Source organism: Myxocyprinus asiaticus, chromosome 4 (genome assembly GCF_019703515.2).
Source record: "Myxocyprinus asiaticus isolate MX2 ecotype Aquarium Trade chromosome 4, UBuf_Myxa_2, whole genome shotgun sequence".
Classification (NCBI taxonomy): Eukaryota; Metazoa; Chordata; class Actinopteri; order Cypriniformes; family Catostomidae; genus Myxocyprinus; species Myxocyprinus asiaticus.
Window position 1 is genome coordinate 34,923,364 of NC_059347.1, and position 21,603 is coordinate 34,944,966.

Below are 21,603 nucleotides of genomic sequence, written 5' to 3' on the forward strand. Positions count from 1 at the left end.
AACAATGCTGACTGTACAAGACTGCTTGCTGTGAGTGTCTTCCACAGGAATCCGACAATACGTGAGCAAGTGGGCATTAGATTAGGTGCTTTTACACACTGAATGCCCCCCACTGAGTTTTCATGTGCCTGTTAAGATTTTCCAGATTAAGACTAGTCCTGCACATCATTCCTCTGTTTATATTTATTATTCCCTTTTTAAATTTCAGTCCTCAGCTAAGAATAGGTCTTACATGTGTTAAAAAAGTTGAAATGCTGATTCAAACCAAATTAAGTTTTGCATATACTTTATTGTAAAAAAAAAAAAAAAAAAAAAAGATATGAAATTAGAATTACATTTGGAAAGCATTTATGGGTTTCTATGAAAATGGAGATAAATATCTTATCATAATTATAAAAGAATATGACCAACATTTGGAGCATTTCTAGTTAAAGATCTACATTATAAAAACGTATCAAATGTAACTATAACAATCTTGTACAGTATTGGTCACTCATATGTCAGATTGGGCATTTCCATGGCAATGTAAATTTTTTAATCTCGTACCCAGTGATGGGCTGATTGCGGTCCCAGTGGTGCAACTACCATAGCAACAAATGCTGTGGTCATGACAGACATCACTTAACCATAATTGCTGCTGAAATAATTTCATTGTCTTCCTTCACTCTGTATCCTGATTTCATTCTTGAATGTTAACACAAGCAACTCAATCTCCTTATATAGATTTTAACTCTCTCTCTCTCTCTCTCTCTAGAGAGAGAGAGAGAGATAGAGAGAGAGAGTGAAAGAAACACAATCATATTGCATACACTGTCTTTCAGCATTAACATTTTTCACTTCCTTCAAGCATGGACGGATCTTGGACACCAGCTTCATTGGTGGCCCTTTTGTCGCACTTGTGAGATGTAGAATTCAACCAACGAGAGGTGCATATATGAGAAATAGAATTGCAATTGTGATATAAGCCACAAATACGAGAAATAAAATGGAAATAGCAAGAATCAACAATTCATGTGCGTAATATGTTGCAAAAGAGAAGACAATTTATCACTGTACTCAACATCAAAGGTGCAATAATATAGTCAGAAGACATTATTTGTTCTGAGAAGGGTCCAGGAACAGATAGCATTTGTAATTTCTTCATTTATTTCACATTTTGCCAACAATCACCGGCACATATTCTAACACATTTCATCTGTCTATCTCAATTTTTACATCTGCAGTGCTTGTCATATTTCTTGGTTTCACTTAACTTGAGACCCCTGGTAGTCAGAGGCCCCGAGGCACTGGCCCGTTTGGCCCTGTCCATAATCAGTCTTTGTTTCCAAGATATTCCTTCCTGTCACTTTACATCATACACCATTCTAAACTTTAACATCACAGCACGTTTAACAAAATCACATCAGATTGGCTCACACATGGTTATCTTATAATATGCTGAATCATGCCCTACTTCCAATAGGCTCAAGTACACACTACAGTGACACACTGATACATCTGCCTGAAATATTTACAAATGGACACATAGAGATAGCAGGTTAATTTGAAATAGCTGCAGGAAATGAAAAGCAACATTTGTGAAAACTAGACTGTGACATGACCAATAGAAATAAAATAAAAAAAATTACACCATTAGTAATAAACAATGGAAATAACCCTGAAGCTCTAAAACAATATGGCATAACATATTTTTCTATAGAAGACTGCAATTTGTGTACAGTATGTATAAATCACATAATAACTTGAATTATGAATCCCAAAGACATTGGATCTGATGCATAGTTCCAGGCGAAGCCCAATGACACAGCTGCACAGTGCATGCACTATAAAAAATGAAACAGCAAAATCAGTGCCATGACTCTGCATGACATGACATCATCAAGATGAGACAAAGAGGAACACCCTCTTCTCCATCAATATAAGGTCCTCTGCAGAAAAAGAGCAAACAGAATTCCTTTGCATTTCTATTGTCTTTCAAAATTGTTCATCTGTTATCATCAGAGCTTGCTTCTCATAAATACAATGGCAATTCTTTAATTCCATAACCAAACAAATTACAGCAAAGGGAGCAACAAATAGATGAATGAATCCAAGATATTATGTACAATCTTCAAACTGAAAAAAAAAATGAGTTGTAGTTACTTAAAATATATACAGTATGAAGCATTTTTGCATCACACTTTTTAAGTAACTTCAACTTATGGTCATATTATGTCAGCATAACTAGAAAACCTTTGTTAGAAATACACAAATGTATCAGTTCATTCAACTTTATTTACTTAAAAAGGTATGTCACACGGATAAGATCTAACAACTAATACCACATTGATTTAAACTTATATTTATATTAGTGTTTCTACTTATTTTAACTGACTCAACAGAAAATAATGACTGAGGTCCCCAAAGAAGTGCAGAGAAAGCTACACTTCAGCTATGCACAAGAAAAGATTGAACAGGATTCAACTTCACCACTTATGGAACACAAATCACTATTTACAGTAAAACAACATCAATTAGACTAAACAGCTAAAATGTCTATGAAATCTTAATAACAACGAATTAAATGCCCACATAAGTGCCTTTTGACCAAACAAACATGCTTAAATGATTCAAGCACAAGGGCTTATGTATGTTCCCCACAACCAGTTCTGTACTTGATAGTTAGCAGTACTTAAAATGTTAATTTTGTGGATTTTTAAGCCAAAGAAGTACAAGGAACTCACATTTATTCATTGCCTTTATGTATCACTCTGAGTTCATCTTATAATTGATATTTTGTGTTGTACACATTGATGCAAATTAAGTAAAGCTAAAAATTTTATACATAGGCTGTGTACGTTTCTGAGTAGAAGCTATTTATTTTCATACGTTATGAGTGTCGTTGAGCCAACACATCATTTCTTTTCTTTTTTTGTTTTTCATTGCATTAGCTTACGTGTAACTGAAACCTTGTAAGACCAGTGATGCAAACTGAGGTGTGCAGTACAATCTGATAGGTGCATAATTGTGTATAAGTACAGTACATAACCCAGTATAAGGAAAATACCAGTCTAAATGTGTGAGAGTGCTAATAAAAGCAATTGTTTATTCAAAATGCAATGGAAAAAATTAATGGACATTAGGCCTATGTAGTTACTCAGCTTAACAGAGATAGGCTAATTTAGCGATATAGTCAACTGTTTATTAGCAGTTTTTAACTATTACAATCTTTCGTGATTGAACTTTTATGGATATGGATGTTTAATACACATGTCGACAAGTTAGTGCAGTGTCAGTGGTAAATCTGGACATCCCTTAATTATGTAACGCTGCCGTTTCAAGGTTCCGATTGGTCTCGGGCTGTTTTATGATTTGCTGGATGACATCAGCTGGATGAGAGGAGAGGCAGCAGCGGCTCCTCATGACACACAGTCTGGGGATATAAAAGCCTGGGCCACTCCTTCTGCGCCCCGCTGCTCGGCTACAGATACTGTAGCTACGAGCTCACTTCAGGTTGCCGGACAGAGGGTGCGAGTGCGTCTATTTTGTGTATGTGAGTGTCTGAGAGAATGGCGACGCTAGTTGATCCTGTAGATGCTCCAGCACCCTTTGGTGGTGTCAGTAGCATCAGGAACACGGCATCACCCACGGCCTCGACACATCACTTCGATGAGAGCAAATATCACCTGCTGGTTGTCATTGGGGAGCTGGTGACTGACGAGCATCTGAAGTGTGCCATTGCGGACATTGAGAAAGGTAGCTCAGCTGTCATATCTGTGGTGTTCAAAAGACTGCTTATTGAAAAAGACATCTTATTGAATGAATAATGTGTATTGCCTCAGTGTAATTTATTTTACATCTATTTGAAATGATGTTGAGGCGCACAGGCTCTGCAGTTGCCTTTTCAAGTTCAGTTCTCTACCATTGAAGCCACTTTGGGGGTGCAGAAAGAATAGGTGATATTTTATTGAATTGGTAATTCTAGACAAATATTTCTGCTGACTGCAAGAAACTTTCCATGCATCATGTTATTGTATGTCTTTGTTGTGTGGATATGTAGATGGAAACTGTAGCGCAGCCCCTCCCTGTTTGCAAATGGCGAGTCTATTGCATGTCTTATCAAAGAGATCGCATCACGCCACCCTTTGACACCCGTTTCCCAAAGACAGCATCATCAGCACCATTCTGGGCTATGCCTGTTTTCATTGGGCGCGCTCAGCTGCATACAGATGTCTTGTTGTTGGCCATAATCCTACGACGAAGTTCAATTTCAGAGTTCTAACAGGTCTAAGTGGGCTAGGATGATTCAGCATGCATATTTATAGTGTCAATCAATAAAGCGTATTGCTTTTCGTAAGGGATGGAGAGTCATCATAAGGAGCGTGGATCGTGGATTTAATGTGGCGCGCCACTTCTTTGTTTCCTAGGCTTGTGTTTTTCTTATTATATGTCTCTCGAGTGGGAGCTACCCTAAAATAAATCATGCTATGCACGGGAGAGATTGTCCTGCGCTCAATGCAACAAAGACTAATAAATTCTTTAAATGAATTCGAAATGCACCCAGTAATTAAAAAAAGAATCATATTAAATGGCCGTATGCACAGATTACCGTTATATGGCTAAAGGCAAAACTTTTGTCCACCTGAAAGACCTAGAGACATTGTTGCGGCGCATCTAACTGATTTCCATCCTCTTGCATTCAACTCACTCCTGTCCTGTCTTGTCAGACACCGGCTTGTAGGCGTGGCGCGGTCCGCACTGCAGTCCCTACGGAAAGTCAGAAGGTCTGTGTGTTTTTCTTTTCTGCCAGAAGGGCGTTTTGGTTTCCAGTCACTGGAACTTGCGGAAAGCGTCATCTATTAAGTCCCTATGAATATGATAACATTGTGTTGGGAAATTAATTATAACTGTCGTTAGAGACCCCTTTTAATATATTAAGGTAAGGCAACAAGCTTTTCCGTGTACCGAGATTATATAGCTGTGTCACAAATGACACTAGACAGTATGCACTTACAATTAACATTATAATATCAGCCATGTAGTGTCTGAATTTTCAAAGTGTAGCACTGTCCCAAATGGAACATAAACGTTTCAAAAGTTTCAGAAATGGAACACTGATGTTTCAGAAGTCATGCTGATTGTAAGATCAAGCCACGTGTGACTGTACACCTGCAAAGAAAGGGAGAATGTTCTCTCACTCTAACAAAAAAGATAGAATAGTGTGTTTATCATATTGCCAAGATAAAACAAGATGCAGTTTTGGGGCAAATACAGCTGAAGCAATAGAAGTACGTATATAAAGCAGCATAATATGGTATTTTTGTACCACTAAAATAACTGGAAGTAGCTTATACCAGAAGCGGCCCACACAATAGATAAAAAATGGCCATGCCCAAATTACGTAAAAAAAAAAAAAAAAAAAAAAAAGGTGGATAATACAGTTGTCATCTGTATAAAGTCGTACCATTTTTGAGCCTTTGAAGATTTAGGATTACTGTTGATTCAAACAAAGGAGAACTTTGAAGGAGAATATATCTATTCAGTTTTGTTAAATGTCTTTTAATCAATTCTTCATTTTGGCAAATGTATAATATACATGCAGAATTTGATAAACGATATTAGGGATTTGCAATTATAAACAACCAAGTAACCAAGGCAGAGATGGAGGTGGAAATATGCAGTAGCCTACTTCTGAAGTGAGACCATAAATACTTAATAAGTGAGACCATAAATTTACTATTGTAATAGCTGTACTGTATATTGCAGTACTTGCCTTGAAGGCATAGCCTATTAATTGTAATAGTGTGTGTGTTTTTTTGGGACAGCAGAACTATAGAGGTAGTAATATTCTTCTGTGATCCCGGGTTGCAATAGACTATAGGCCATCATAAAAGTGTTTGTCATAAATGATGAATTGCCTCCTTAAGCTCACACCATTCAAGGGCAGACAGCAGTAATGCCCTCTTCTCTTCAACATATAATCTCTATTCTGGCTCACCATTGATCATGACTTGGCTAAGAGTATTAGTACAGACGTCCCGTCTCAGAACATTTCATAGATGTTTCCATACATTGATTAGCTTTTGCATGTGAACCAGCAGAACCCAGCTATAGTAAAACAAATGTAAGTGGTATTGTGCTTCAGACAAACCCAGTTGGGATAATTTGAATACCTCTCCTTATTAATAACATACATTTACTGCATGATGTATCTGAAAGGGGGAAAAGACATGGAATTTAAAGAAAAACAACCAAAAACACTCTCTCTTTGAATATCTTTTGATTGTTTTTTTTTTTTTTTTGCCTGTCTTTTTTCTCTTCTTTAGTCTGATCTGACATGCAGTAAATGTTATTAAGTAGTACAGGCATTCAAATAAGACCAATTTGGTTTCAAATTTATTGTTTTTTTATGATTATTATTCTCATGAACAAGCTGTTGAATTAAAAATGCATTTGTTACATGCGGTAGCCTGTCTTGTAAATGCATAAGTAAACTGATTTCAAGAGGTTTTAGAAACTTCATGATCGATAAAGAGTGGTACACATTGTGTATTTTTACACTTTTCTTCTGACTTGCAGGAATTCGTTCATGGGACACAAATCTTATTGATTGTAACTTGGACCAGGAGCTGAAGCTTTTTGTTTCTCGACACTCTGCCAGGTTTTCAGCTGATGTGAGAGGTAGGCTGAACATGATCTGTTCACTTCTCACTTAGCCAGCTCTAAATGATGACCTAATATTAAATATTTAAAGCTGAAGTAATTTTTCAGTGTTGAATTAAATTTTTTCATAGCTCAGCTTAATATGCAGAGACATCTAGCTACAAGTGTGCCAATTCTACAATAGGTTGATATCCCTTGAAAAGCGTAAATACTGAGACTCTATCAAATCATTGCTCTGTTTGTTTGAGCATCCTGACCAACCCGACACAGCAACGCTGGCTCAATTAATGCCATGAGTAAGTGGGCAGGGCAATCTTTTTATTGCCCAATTGCAGATGCTGGGAGAGTTCGGGGCACCTGTTGAAAACAAAAATTATTTTGAAAAATTAATTTGGTGACACTTGTGGCATGGAAATTATACATTTCAGATTTAATACAATAAGGACCCCAAGGTTCAATTGTGATAATACAATTAAGAGTAAGCATTGTCTAGAGATAAATAAAACAAGTTGTATTATGCATTTGTACAAGATGTCATTAGCATTATAAATGGCATAGTTAGCATTAGCATGACTGAGCAAAATCTCTTGTCACATTCAACTTTAAAACAATTTTACACTGAGTTTAATTTTTCTGAGAAAGTCTGCTCCAAATCTATCTTGTATATATACATTATATACATATATATATATATATATATATATATATATATATATATATATATATATATATAAAACTGAACTTTTAAGAAACATCAGTCAATCAAGCAGAAATAAGTGGAATTTACAGGTTACAGAGTTGTCAAAAGCTATCATGAGTATTTTAAAGTGTTCAGGCCAGGGGATGTCATAACAACAGAAAGCAGAACGGGGAGATTTTAAAACAAGAGTACTTCTTTCAGAAATACACAGAAATACACTACCTTCAAGCTGTGGGCATACTGATGGACCTCTGTGCTCATGAAACTCCAAGAGACAACACAAAGTCATTTAAAATATCTCTGTATGACACCTCTGACCATCATATCATGTCATTTTTTGAGTGTTAAACTGGGACGAGGGGAGGGGAACTACTATATTTACACACACACACACATGTGAAAGTGTATGTTATTTTTTTATTTTTTTTGTTATTAACATTTTTTTATTGATTCATAAATTAACACAAAGAAAATCAATCACTTTTAACATTAAACCCCCACTATATCCCCTCCCCCTACCAAACTCCCGCTTTAGCTCTGCCTCTGCACTTTTAATATTCCCTTCCAACTCCACGAGTTCTCGTGCTTTGGATTTTTTGATGAATGAGGCATACTGTATGATCTGACCCCTAAGAACCACCTTAAGTGCCTCCCAAGCCACGCCCTCAGAGAATACTGAGGACCAGTTGGTCTCCATATATACATTGATTTCAGTCTTTAAAATTTGTTGGAAATCAGGATTTTGCAAAAGGGATACATTAAAGCGCCAACTATATGATTTCTTTTTCTCCATATGTGGCAACACTTCTAAACTCACCAGGGCGTGATCTGAGACTAAGATATTTCCAATTGAGCAGTCAAAAACAGATGAAATGAGGGACTTTATTATATAAAAAATAAAAAAAATCTATTCTAGAATAAATCTGATGGACTGATGAAAAAAATGTATAGTCCCTCCCAAATAGGTTAAAAAGTCTCCAAATATCTGTAAGACCAAGATTTTTACACATCCTGTGAAGCGTCAGTGTTGCTCTAGGGGGCTTACACACTTTTGCTTCACTATGATCAAGGATTGAGTCCATCAAAAGATTAAAGTCTCCTCCCAATATTATATCATGAGGAGTGCCAGTGGCTTGCAACATCTATTGCAAGATCTATAAAAAAGCCATGATCATCAGCGTTAGGTGCGTAAATATTATCCAAAATCAACCTTTTCCCCTGAATTTCTCCTAAAACAATAATGACTTCCTATTTTATCTTTACTCTGTTTGAGACATTTGAATTGTAGATGTTTATTTATCAGTATAATGACTCCCCTACTCTTACTTGAGCCAGCACTAAAGAAAATATGTCTACCCCATATCTTCCCAAATTTTTCAGCTTCCTGCGGGGAAAGATGTGTTTCTTGAAGAAACACTATTTCATATTTCTTACGCTTAAGAAAAGAAATAACCTTCCTTCTTTTTATGGGGTGCCCCAACCCATTCACATTCCATGTGGAGAGAGATAACCTACTCATATTAACATTTGACATATTGATATAATAAAAAAAAAATAAATTGTGTGTCAAAAACAAGATTATACAGACCACATTCCCCATTACTGCAACAATCAAACCCCGAACTTCCCCCCAAACAAAACAAACAGAAAAAAGAAAAACGTGCGCACGACAGCGCCAACTGGCATCAATCCCTCTAAACTCATAAGGTCCATGTACGCCTATGAGAGTCCCCGCGACAACTTTGCTATCGGATTGCTCAAGTCAAGTTTATGTGAGCTTCTGCACAAATTTTGTGAGGCAAAATTACATAACAGAAAATACTTTGTAAAACAGACCCCAGCCAACATGCAGAATAAACACAAAAGAACATGTAGATTCATTCACAGAACAGTCTCGAAGGTGTGTTCCTTCACAAAACAGACTCCAGCTGATATAAAGCCATTCAGTTTCCTTGGACAGACAACCAAGTGGTCATTGAGCCGCCTGTTTATGAGAACGGCAGATGACGGAATCATTCTAATGTCCTTTAAAAATACTCCACAAAAACAAACTCCAACCAACAGGAGGCATAAGCACAAAGAACGAATAGATTCATCCACAACTGCCCCGAAGCAGTGTTTTTCCACAAAACAAGCTCCAGCCACTAGGCGGAACCAGTAAAAAAAAACAAAACTGAAAAAAACAGGCATCTCGGTTCCTCGGATGATCAAGAGCGATGATCAAGAGCCAGACTCACTCGGAGGCCACACAAAAAATAAAAAATAAAAAATTAAAAAATACACCATGACTTACTCAGCCCGTCAACTTTATAAAAGATGTCCTTTATGTGAGCATGTAGATATTTGCGGTCATCCGTAGTGTCCATTCTCAATCTGGCTGGGAACTTCAGTGTAAAAACGATCTTCCGTCAATGCAAATATTTCTTGAAGGAAGTGTCATTCCACAAAACAAATTCCAGCCGCTAGGCGGAGCCAACGCAAAAAGAAACAAAAATGGCGCCCAGCTTCCTCAGACAATCGAGTCACTGAACAGCGAGTTAGTCCACAAATAAGATAATAAGAAACCTCAAATGGCTTACTCACTCCAATGTATTTATGAAAGAGAGTGCCTGTTTGGGACATGTAAATACTTTGCTGCCGTCCTTGGTGTCTATTCTCAGTTTGGCCAGAAACATTAGTGCAAAAGCGGTCTTCCTTTGATGTAAGAGTTTCTTACATTCCTTGAGCCGATCGCGTTTCTCTCTTGTCGAATTCGCAAAGTCCGGGAACAAGAAAATATTGTGATTCTTCCAAGAAAGCTTTCCTTTGCTCCTCGCCTCGCGTAGCACGAGATCTTTTTCGGATGATCTCAGAAACTTGGCCAGAATTGATCGAGGCCTGTCTCCCTCAGCAGATCTTCGAGCAGGAACTCTGTGAGCTCGCTCGATTTCCAGTTTATGGCCTGTTATGTTGAGCAGACTCGGGAAGAGCTCGTCAAGGAATTTCACCATATCTCTGCCCTCTTCATGCTCTGCCCTCTTCATGCTCAGGAATTCCAACAATCCGTATGTTATTCCGTCGGCTCATATTTTCGAGATATTCCAGATTTCCAAAATGTGTTCCAAGTATGTATTGGACGCGGGCAGATTAGCGGATAATTCCCTTTACGATGACTCCAGATAATCGATCCGTTTCTCAACATCTGCCACTCTTATGACCAACTCAGAGAATTTTGTTTCCATCGCCGTAATCGATCGATGTATTACAGCGAGATCTTCCAAGTCAGCAACAACCTTCGTCAGCATCACCGAGATGTTGGACAGTTGACGCTGAATTTCTTCTCCTGACGTGCCTTCCAAATCGAGTCCCCGGCTTGCAGGCCCATCAGAGGCCTCAGCTTGAACACGTAAATGTCTTTTAATGTCTCCAGAGTCTTGAGGATTTTGACTTCTTTGCCATGTTTACCTCAAAAAGCAAGTATGTAACTGGGTATATCGAATCTCACCAGATTATAACATGAAAATAATAAAAAAAACTAGCAAAGTGCACAGAGCTAGTCGCTCACACATCTGCTTCTCGCATGGCATCACGTGTCCCGCCAGTGTATGTTTTATTTAATATTCTGTTTACAACAATTTTAATCACATTTAAGCCTCTAAAAAATTTAGGGAGACAAATTAATTTTAAAAAGTACAATCATAATTTTCATTAATGTTGAACTTGCATATGTAATAATACGTGCTGCCACTGTTTGAAATTTCATATCAACCACACATTTTAACACAAATTATTTTATAATAATTTTATAATATAAATAAGTTGAAACCTAAAAATTAAGGAGAAATACACGTATAACAATTTAACGCTTGTATTATGAAAAAGTGCAGTGTGTCATAGCAGTCTGAATGTGATCTGCCAGGTCCAGTTTACCTCAGCGGGTGTCGGAAAAAAACAAAAACGAACATTTAGAGTGACAGAAAAACACCTCACTAGCATTTTCACGTAGTAAAGGAGTGCTGTAGATTCACACCATCAACTATTGGGGAAAAATACTTTCTGTTCTCACACACATAATCCATTTTGATCAACTCTTCTCAGTAGCTTCAATACAAACAGGAAGATAGATGACAAAATTCGGAAGAGTGGAGCGCGGAAAAGGAGCGGGGCTGAATAAGGTGAATACTGTTTCTTAGGCTTAAAACACTGCATTAATATCAATGTCAAATATGATCTTACCTAAACAATTTCAGAAGCTTGTGTCACCTTTCCACAACAGTCTACACTGTTGACTTAGTCACTGATCTTTTTTTTCTTTCTAAAATAGATATGCTACAAACATCAACATTAATATAAATTCAGTATAATGGCCAAACAAAAACATGGAACTTTATTGCATAGTGAAGTTGTCATTATGACCACAATGTGTAAATGTAAATACCATAGTCTACCACATCACTGTTACTGTTAAATGTACTATCCCATGACCCATTCTAATTTAAAGGCAGTACTTTGGAGGTGGTAATTACAGATTATTTACAAAGGATCATAAATGTACACTTTCTTCACAATTTTCAGGGTACCACACAGTATTTCTCAGTCATTTTTTTAAGCTATACGTGCATTGTTATATTGATATTTTTGTCACAATATTCCTGTTGAATTGTTGAATTTAGTAAAGCATACCAAGTTTATTATAATTTGTCAAAAAATGTCAGTTTATTTCATTTATATATATCTGATTTAGGATTAAACCATGTTTCTCTGTTACATTGTGATTTTGTTGTGTGTTTTTGATGAATTCTTTTGATGGGAGATAAAAGAGGTGAGTTTAGACTGGCTGCCTGGAGCTCTGTCTGATCAAACCCTGTCACTTGTGTCCCCTCCTCCCTCTCTCTCTCTCTCTCTCTCTCTCTCTCTTTCCTTTATCTTTTTCCCTTTTCGTCTCTCTCTAGCTGAATTCGCTGTAAGGGTTGCAAAGCTAAACACAAGATAATTAGCTGAAAAATTAATCACAAGGGTTTTGTCTGTCATAATGGAAATATCTCTTCCTGAGTAGAGACAGTGAGTCTGCTCATGTAAGCTCAGCAAATGATGAGCCAACACGACTGACCTTCTATCACTGAAATGTAATCTGTTTTAGCCAAGGAAAACAGAAACACACAAACACATACACAAATAACACAATAACGACCATTCATTATTTCTGTCTCTTTGATTATTTCTGTTAGTATAGGAAGCAATCTAGACATTGCGACCTCTGCTGTTGCACGGGCAGCAAAGCTCTTTACTTTGCTGAGATCATCAGAATTCAGTTTGGAATTCTAATTCACTTATTACAATGTCTAGGAGGAAAAAAACATGAATATATCATTGGCTACTAATACTCCCTTTAGGATAAACACATTTACGTGTTGATTAATTTGCATAATCAGATTTATTGCTTGGTGAGTGGTTTTCAAAGAGCCTTTTTAGAAAATGAATGCTGTTGGCTGTAAAACCTTCTAAATGAAAAGCCATTTGCTGTCCACCAAAGACAAATACCTAGTGGATAATGGCTTTACCTCAACAAGACCATTTTGTTTTGTATTGTTCCTATTTTTACAGCATTTCCAATTTTATAGCACTTTATAGTTTTACATTCAAAACATTTGTCTTTCATGATTTTCAGTGAAGAGTATAGGAGATTTGAAAGAGAGTCTAACTTTCCTATATTGTCTCCTTAGACTTAGACAGATAAATGGGGGCAGAGGAGGAGGGTGATGACTAGTCTGTGTGGTGGATGGTGAAATATAAATAATTAAATATCTGAGGCTTGTGGAGAACACGGGGAGCATAGACACACACATAGACAAATAAACACAATAACATGCTTATTATCACTATAAGCCATCAAAGAGATCTAAAGCCACATGGAGAAAAAAAAGTAAAAAGAAGAAACAAATGATTTGAGGAGTCATCTATAACAACATTAGATCCTTTGTACAAAATACCATTGAAATGCATTTAAAACATGTAGAACCCCTCTGTAAAGGAAGATGAATGAAGGTTTGAAACAGTAAAAAGAGATTACAGTAAAATAAGATGAGGAAGCACTTGAAAGAGTGCTTGAGAAAAAGTTATGAGAGAATAGATAATTTGGCTGTTAGGCTCAGAAGATAAAAGGAAGGCACAGTATTGAAACACTTGGATGCATCTCTTTGCATCTCAGCTAACTCAGGGCCTTTTGGAATGGTCATATAGTGCTTGACAATTTGACTGTTGCATTGATTGGAGTGGAGATTGAGCCTTAAAATATGCCTGGAGGTTTAAAATTAGATCAGCCATCATAGTTCAGCAGAACTGCACAGCAGCAGAGAGTGCAGTATGTAATCAATAGTAATGCATCAGGTTTTGTGATGTAATCAATAAGCACTTAACTATGATTACACTGTTCACATATTTACATGGTGCCTGATCATCTGAAACTATGTTATATGATTAATATTAACCTTATGGTATGATATAGTGCAGTATGATATTTGAACGAACAATGTGATTCAATATGATATCATATTATGAAGTACTGTATGTTACTTGATAAAGTTAAAATAGGTTTTTTTCGAAGACTACACAATTAATTTTAATTCTTGTAAATATGCATTTAATGAAGCTTTGGAATGAAGCCATGGAAAGTGCCTTTTTGTCAAGGCCAAGAGATTCTGCTGCCATTGTTTCTAAGTTTTTCAATGTTGTGTTTTTGTCTAAATGTTTTTAAGAGGGACTGTGATTGTTAAGAGGCATTGTTATTTCTTTCAAGTATTTCATTGTGTTTGCCAGGGCCTTTTCTGTGCCCTTTCCAAAATCACATTTTGTTACCACATTGAAAGGACAGGACAGAGTTGGAAGCGAGACAATGCTAGGGAGAAAGTCAAGTTCACGTTTATGACATTGCCTTTCTGTGGATGCTTGTTTGGTTTGTGTGTTGTGGTGTGTCATTAGATGAGGCTGTCTGCCCAAAGGGTGTTCAGTCTGTGTTAGTATCAGCGACTGTGTGAGTTGAGATCAGGACAAGAGTGTAGCACAGCAAAGCTAGTGTGTGAGTTAAACAATTGTAGTTGACACATCAGCCCCAAGAATCAAATGGCATGGAAGTACACCAGCTTTTAGATGACAATCAAGTGTCTCTGATTCAGCTTAAAAGGGTAGTTATGTTGTTCCAAACCCATATGACTTTCTTTCTTATGTGGTACAAAAAATGAGATGTTAGGCAGAATGACAGCCTCAATTAACATTCACTTCATAGTATGGAAAAAAAGATGCAATGAAAGTGATTGATGTCTGAGACTAACATTCTTGCTAACATTTCCTTTAGGTGTTTCACATAAGAAAGTCACGAGTTAGAAACAACAAGAGGGTGAGTAAATGACGACAGAATTATACTATCCCTGAGGACTGTAGGTTTGTGAAATAGCTATAAAGTTATATGGTAATTTAAAGGTGCTGTAAGCCATTTTGCAAACTTGAACCACACAACAAAAAATTGCCACTTGCATTCGGCAAAAGAGTTAAAAAGTGAACCAACAAACACTTTGTGCTTCCCATAGTATACGCAACAGTATTGTAATAAAATTAAATGTAAAGAAATTGTCAGATAGACAGACGTTTGAATTTTAAGGTTTTCATGGTGATGTTACACAATGGTAAACATTCTATGGTCCCAACTTTTTTGGAGCGTGTCACAATCATCTGATTTAAAATGAGTGTAGATACAAATTTAAAATTAAACTCACAAGGTAAAACATCAAAGAATATGTTGTTGTGGTGCTTTCCATATAGCACAGGGTGAATCTAAATTAATAACCTCTCCTTTTTGTTTTTATTTGGCTTTTCTATATGGTGTCAAGTTTTTTCAGAATTGGGCTTGTACAAGAAGACAGAAAAGCCCATATTATTTTAATACCAATAAAGGAGTTAATATTTATATAGTTTTAAATTGCTTTTTTAATAAGCATGATATATAGGGGATGGGTAGCTCAGCGAGTATTGATGCTGACTACCAACCCTGGAGTCGCGAGTTCGAATCCAGGGTGTGCTGAGTGACTCCAGCCAGGTCTCCTAAGCAACCGTATTGGCCTGGTTGCTAGGGAGGGTAGAGTCACATGGGGTAACCTCCTCATGGTCGCAATTAGTGGTTCCCGCTCTCAGTGGGGTGCGTGGTAAGTTGTGCGTTGATCGCGGAGAGTAGCATGAGCCTCCACATGCTGGGAGTCTCCGCTGTGTCGTGCACAATGAGCCACGCGATAAGATGCGCGGATTGACTGTCTCAGAAGCGAAGGCAACTGAGACATTTCCTCTGCCACCCGGATTGAGGTAAATAACCGCGCCACCACGAGGACCTACTAAGTAGTGGGAATTGGGCATTCCAAATTGGGGAGAAAAGGGGATAATGGTTTTTTTTTTTTTTTTTTTTTTTTTTTTAAATAAGCATGATATATAAGATTAAGCACTAATTCTTGATATAAGGGAAAAACAAGTCCTACATACAAAAGTCCTCTTTTTGTTAAAAAATTAGAAATAAATCATAATAATAAAAATACTGAAAAGTTAAATCTAAAGGAAATATATGTATTCTGCATTTATTACTTACAGTATATTTTTAAATAAATTCATTAGAATGTTTTAATGCATATTCTATACTTGGAAGCACATGTAACTTAACCTGTCATCAGCAACAGGTCAAACAAAGTGCCAAACAAAGTGTTTAAAAATGCAACAAATTCATAAACATGAATTTCAAATGAAATGCAGGAATCTGTAAGATGTTAAACAATACATAAAGTAAAGTTTAAATTATATTTTCCATAAAAACTGCTTATCAAATTTATGCCCCCACTTTGTGTCAGATTTTTTATAATCCTGAATAAATCAGACAATGTCATTGTCAGCTATAACTCTGAGTACCCCTTTCATACTTCCTGCTCATGGTGGCTGCAACAGTAGGACACGTGTTCTGGTAAGATTTATATTTTTTATATTTTAATAAAATAAAGTTTGAGTCTCTGCGGTCACAGCTTCAACATGTCAACACTAGGGCCTAAATGATTAGTCGACAATATGAACAACAAAAAATTTGTCGACAAACATTTTCGTTGTCGAATAGTCATTTGATCTCATTTAACGTAACATGAGATCACATTAAACTCTAATGATGACGCACGAGAGCAGCACTGCAGTTTGCGCCTGACTGAGGAGAGGAAGAATTACAAAGCTCACAGTCCAGATGCACTCTAAACTTCCAAACAGCCTCAGGTGATATAGATCACAAAGTATGAGGGAATTACACAAAAATACCAAATAAGTAAATACAGAAGCACCCTCGTTGTGGAATAAGTGGAGCTGGAGCAAAACTTGCGGGTCGAGCATCTTTAAAGGAAATACCCCAGCGTTACATCTTTAATGCAGTTATATTTAATGCGTTATAGCTTTATTAAAGTTCAAATAATATGGAAGCAGATCAAGTAAATTACTACAAACTCAGAAACTGGCATTTCTCTGTGCGGTCAGCCCCTCTTCTATGAGTTGCGCGAATGTCCCGATATATAGGGATGAGATTGAAACTGCACACGGCTGAGGCAAACTCTGGCGCGGGGACACTCATCCCTCCAGCGCGCATGCTTAATGCAGCTAGATTATAACGTGATGGCTCACGACTTATTGAATCATAATAAATGTGTCACTGTGCATTTCTTATCGTGAAGAGAACTGGCAATACACAGCTTTATTAATAAGAGAGAGTTTTTTTTGTTTTTTTTTAGTTAAATGATGGATTGAAGTGTACAGAAAGGTGAGTGAGGTCTTCACCCCATTATTACACTACAACAAAATACATTTTTGATTTGTTTTTGTTTTGGCTTGTTTTCATATAAATATCTAAAACTCCTTTAAAACAATGTACATTCACTTTAGCAGCTATACTGCAGAAGAAAAAAAAATTATCTGAGAATGCTGAATATAATATAATAAATAAAATTATTTTAAAATATCTAAAAATCCTTTAAAAAAAGATCCATTCACCTGAGAAGCAGCATATAAGATATTTAGACTTGCTTTTAGAGAATAGATCTTGAATATAAGTATATTTTGTCTATACTGCATTTGCAGAAATATAGCCAAGTGAAAAAATACACTTATGTACAAAATACACTTATATTTAAGATACATTCTCTGAAAGCAAGTCTAAATATCTTATATGTTGCTTCTCAAGTAAATGTTTCTTGTTTTAAGGATTTTTAGACAATTCTAAATGAAAAACAAGACAAAAACACTTGATAACAATAGGATTTTTTGTAGTGAATTTCTTTACTCAATTAAACTTAATAAAAAGTATTTTTTCCCCCTTTAATTCAGTGAATTTCATTTAGAGGTATTTGTAAAAGATGATGTTGTCCTCTTTATTGTTAGTAAGCACGTTTAATACAACCTTTTAAGTCAGGACACAAGTTGAATAATTGGTTAAGTGCTAATAATTAATCATTGCAATAATCGCTGAATAGTCGAATAATCGTTATAATAATCGTTAGATTAATCGATTATCAAAATAATCATTAGTTGCACCCCTAGTCAACACCATCTTCCCATTATGAATATTTCTGTTAAGAGTTGTGGAATAACTTTGGCATTGTAGTTTAGGTTATAGAGACAGCGTTAACTGTGGAAAAAAAACTAAATGGCTCGTGTACAACACATGGTTAAGTTGGAAAAATACTCAATTCTGTCAACTCCGTCAGAATTTTTAGAATAGTGTGAAAAAAACGGGGGAAAAAAGTATAGAATGTTAACTCCTTTACTGAACACAATTAAAGACTTTACACTCTTGTCGGATGGATCATATTAAAATATAATGCTTTTTAGTGAGTCTGATGGAGTTTACACAAATTACAGTAAGATGTAAGTTATGAAGTGAATAAATGTCCATTTTCAGAAAAACAGTTATTTTTTTATATAAAAACCTGTTCCCTTACATGGTTCGTTAGCTGAGACCTTTGTCTACAAATACTGTATATCCGTTTCAAATTAATTTAGTATTAAAAAAATAAAAACTCAGATTTAAAACATGCTTTGTCACTCATCTCAAGAATCAGTGTAAGATTACATGAAAAGAGATTTTTACTTTTATAAAAACATGGATTTGTGAGATTTGGTGGAACTAAAGGTGTCAGAATGAACATTTAATAGAGCATTTAACCTGTTAGAGACAGGTGAGATTTCTCTAGACACCTATATCTGTGATATCTATCAATTGGTAGGGAATTACAGAAAAAACATCTATTTAACAGAAATGAACGAAGGCAATTACACAGACAATGCCATAACCCATTTTATCACAAATTTTTATTACAAACAAAATGTTATTGTAAATAAAAATATTAAAGGAAAACAGAATAAATTCACTGGTGTAGAAAGAACACATTCTGATGTAGGGTATGGTGAGGGATTCATTGTAAAAGCTTTATTTTACCCACCAATATGGACAATACTCAGTGGCAGTAGTTAGATTTTTCAAAGTTAGAGAAAAACACACTGCTATCGACCAAGGGGAAATTTTAGTTCACACCACTGAATCTAATTGTTTTTTTGTTTTTGTTTTTTCATCTCTTTGGAGTTCCCGACAACAACTGTTTTGTCATGTAAATGGTTGTCCCCGCAGTGTGAGGCTAGCCTGTAATGATGTCTCTTATCTGCTTGAGTTTGGGTGTGTGTTGGGCAGCACTGGAAATGTAAGCGCAGCTTAGTTCTTGCAGGAAGACTAGCAGCTGTACATCATCGCACCATTAACTAGGTAACTCCTAGCCAATCACATGTAAGCCAATGCTTTATAAGTCTGCTCACAATCTATCACATTGCGTTTCAGTGTGCTAACAGGGCAACCTCCACCACCCCACCACCACCAGGTTGAGTCCCGTCAGGCATGGGGGTAGGGTCCTCGCCCCTGCCTCCTATCTCCAGCAGGATATGACGGTTCCGAGTGCAACTTATTCGACCGCCAGACGGGGCTTACGCCAAAGAGAGACATTACATTTCTGTTTTATATTCTTCAAATAAATATAATCTTAAATTTCACTCAAGTCTGCGAGTCTTCCTGATAGAGCAGCATTCATGAAAATGTATTGCCATCTCAGCTGTTTTAACAGACCTGTTCAATTTTAAAGGGGCAGGGAGGAAGGCAGAGCAAATGGAATAAGGAATAAGGTTAGAATAGAGTCATTCATTACCATCTGGTTGTCTATGCTCTGAAGAATATATGCAGCTAAATTAGAACAGAGAGTACTGCTGTGAGAGGAACACCTCGGTAGAGAGGAAACTTGATGTTCTCTCTCTTTAGTGGCAGGTGCACCTCATTTTAAGGACACACACATTCAGTTGTGGTTATCAAGGTGGTCTACAGTATTTCTCTACAAAGGTATTATTTATATGGTACATTGAGAGTTTCAGTCTACATGATGATAGTACCTTTTAGAAAAGGTTTGTATTAATTTTTTTTTCTTTCCTGCATAGACCAAAAATAAGGATGGGAGCAGCGGAAAAAAGCTAATGATGAAGAAAAACAATGAAAGAAGAAAAAGATAGTGAAATTATTGAACGAATGGCAGGGCGCGCTGTAAAAAACAGTGAGATCAAGGCATATGAGAGATGGAAGAAATTCAGACCATTATTGATGACTCAGAAAGAGGGAAACATCACTGTAATTACCTACGCTGCATGAGAGAGCCACCTGGATGTGCTTATACGCATATGTCTGTACAAACCTCTTGAGCACCAAAGCATTACATTTATCCACAACATAGAGTTGTGTCATTTGTCAAACTTAATTTGGCCATGTGATGACAATGCATGTGAGAGGTTATGTATTGTCAAGGGAAAAAAGGGCAATCTTTCAGCATTCATGGAGAGCCCTATCACCGAACCTTTACTAACAACTGGGTGGGGATGAGGGGTAGAGTATTATGAGACTATGAACAACAATTGCTGTAACCGAGTGATGAAGCTGATGTTACAGAAGGGGAGATTGGCTCATAGATCTCTGCAGTAATAGTGCAGGCTCTACTGACAGTGACACATCTGGTAGTTTCCTGCAATCCAACAGCCTCACCACTTGATGAAGCTTTAACTTGATGAATTAATAATAGGATTGATTTACCCACACAGATGAGAGATTTTAACTTGAATTTATCATTAGTCCCTTTGAAAAGGAGATGGGGAAAATAAGATGTTGGACAATCAGAGGCTGAATTGTATACGTAGTCAGTACAGTACAGTCATAGTTTCATTGGACATGTATAAACAGAAAGGTTACTGCACACCACATTGGAATACTAGAAGCTTTTTCATATTCCACATGTGAGGTGATTGTAAGAGAAAGGATGAGAAGTTGCTAGAGTAAGGATGGTTAATTAGATATCTGTTTCAATAAAGTATAAAGAGAAATTAGGAAGAGAAGGAGAAAGTATGTGCATGGGTCTAGGCAATTATGTGAGACAGATGTTACATAAAATTAAAAAAGCCTGAACATTGTAGCTATTTAACTGAAATTTTGACTTAAATTTATATAAATATATAAAACATTTTCAGTGTACAACACAACCCAAAGCATCAAAAAGAGCATTAGTAACATGTAATTGTATTTGCAGGGCAAAAGATTCTGCATCACAAAAGCAATGTGCTGGAGACTGTCGTGCTCATCAACCCCTCAGATAAAGCTGTTAGCACAGAGGTAAAGAGAAAGAAAACCAACAGCCAAAGTAACGCAATTTGTTCCAGTTGAAATTTCAGTCACTTACTACAAGTTTACTTCTGTTAGCCTGGTTCTTGCAACTAAAGTAAAGGGCATGATTTGGCATTTTTAGTATTTTATAGTCCAAAATATTACTTAATTTAGGCAACAGTATGTTTTGTAGATATTGCATGTAAATATTTAAGGATAGCCCTCATATGTTAGGTTTTGTTTCTGTTGCAACCAATACAGGCATTGGCCAATCATATTTTATAAACTTTATTTCTACATCCAGGTACGTTTGATGATCTCAGACACAGCCCACCATAAGCTGATTGTCCTTGCGGGACAGTGTTTTGAAAATACAGGCGAGCTGATTCTCCAGTCAGGCTCCTTTTCTTTCTCCAATTTCATAGACATTTTTACAGATCAAGAGGTGAGTAGTTGTCAGTGTTTGCTGTTTGCTTGATTTGACACCAATCAATGATTGCTAGAATGTGTCTCTTTTGAGCAGAGATTATTTAGCAATAGT

At 36.5% G+C, this 21,603-nt stretch overlaps 1 protein-coding gene across 4 annotated transcripts in view; it reads left to right on the forward strand.

Annotated features, from left to right (window-relative positions):
• LOC127434981 (microtubule-associated protein 1B-like) overlaps positions 1-21,603 on the forward strand; it is a 123,213-nt gene that overhangs the window by 92,735 nt on the left and 8,875 nt on the right. For 2 of the 4 annotated variants that reach the window (XM_051688079.1, XM_051688069.1), the window contains exons 2-4: positions 6,559-6,660; positions 20,989-21,071; positions 21,367-21,507. In XM_051688079.1, coding sequence (XP_051544039.1) covers positions 21,376-21,507 — 132 coding nt within the window. In that variant the 5' untranslated portion in view covers positions 6,559-6,660; positions 20,989-21,071; positions 21,367-21,375. Of the gene's footprint in view, positions 1-3,456; positions 3,736-4,713; positions 4,764-6,558; positions 6,661-20,988; positions 21,072-21,366; positions 21,508-21,603 lie in introns of those variants that run through there. The other 2 variants (XM_051688060.1, XM_051688084.1) reach the window with 2 other exon arrangements.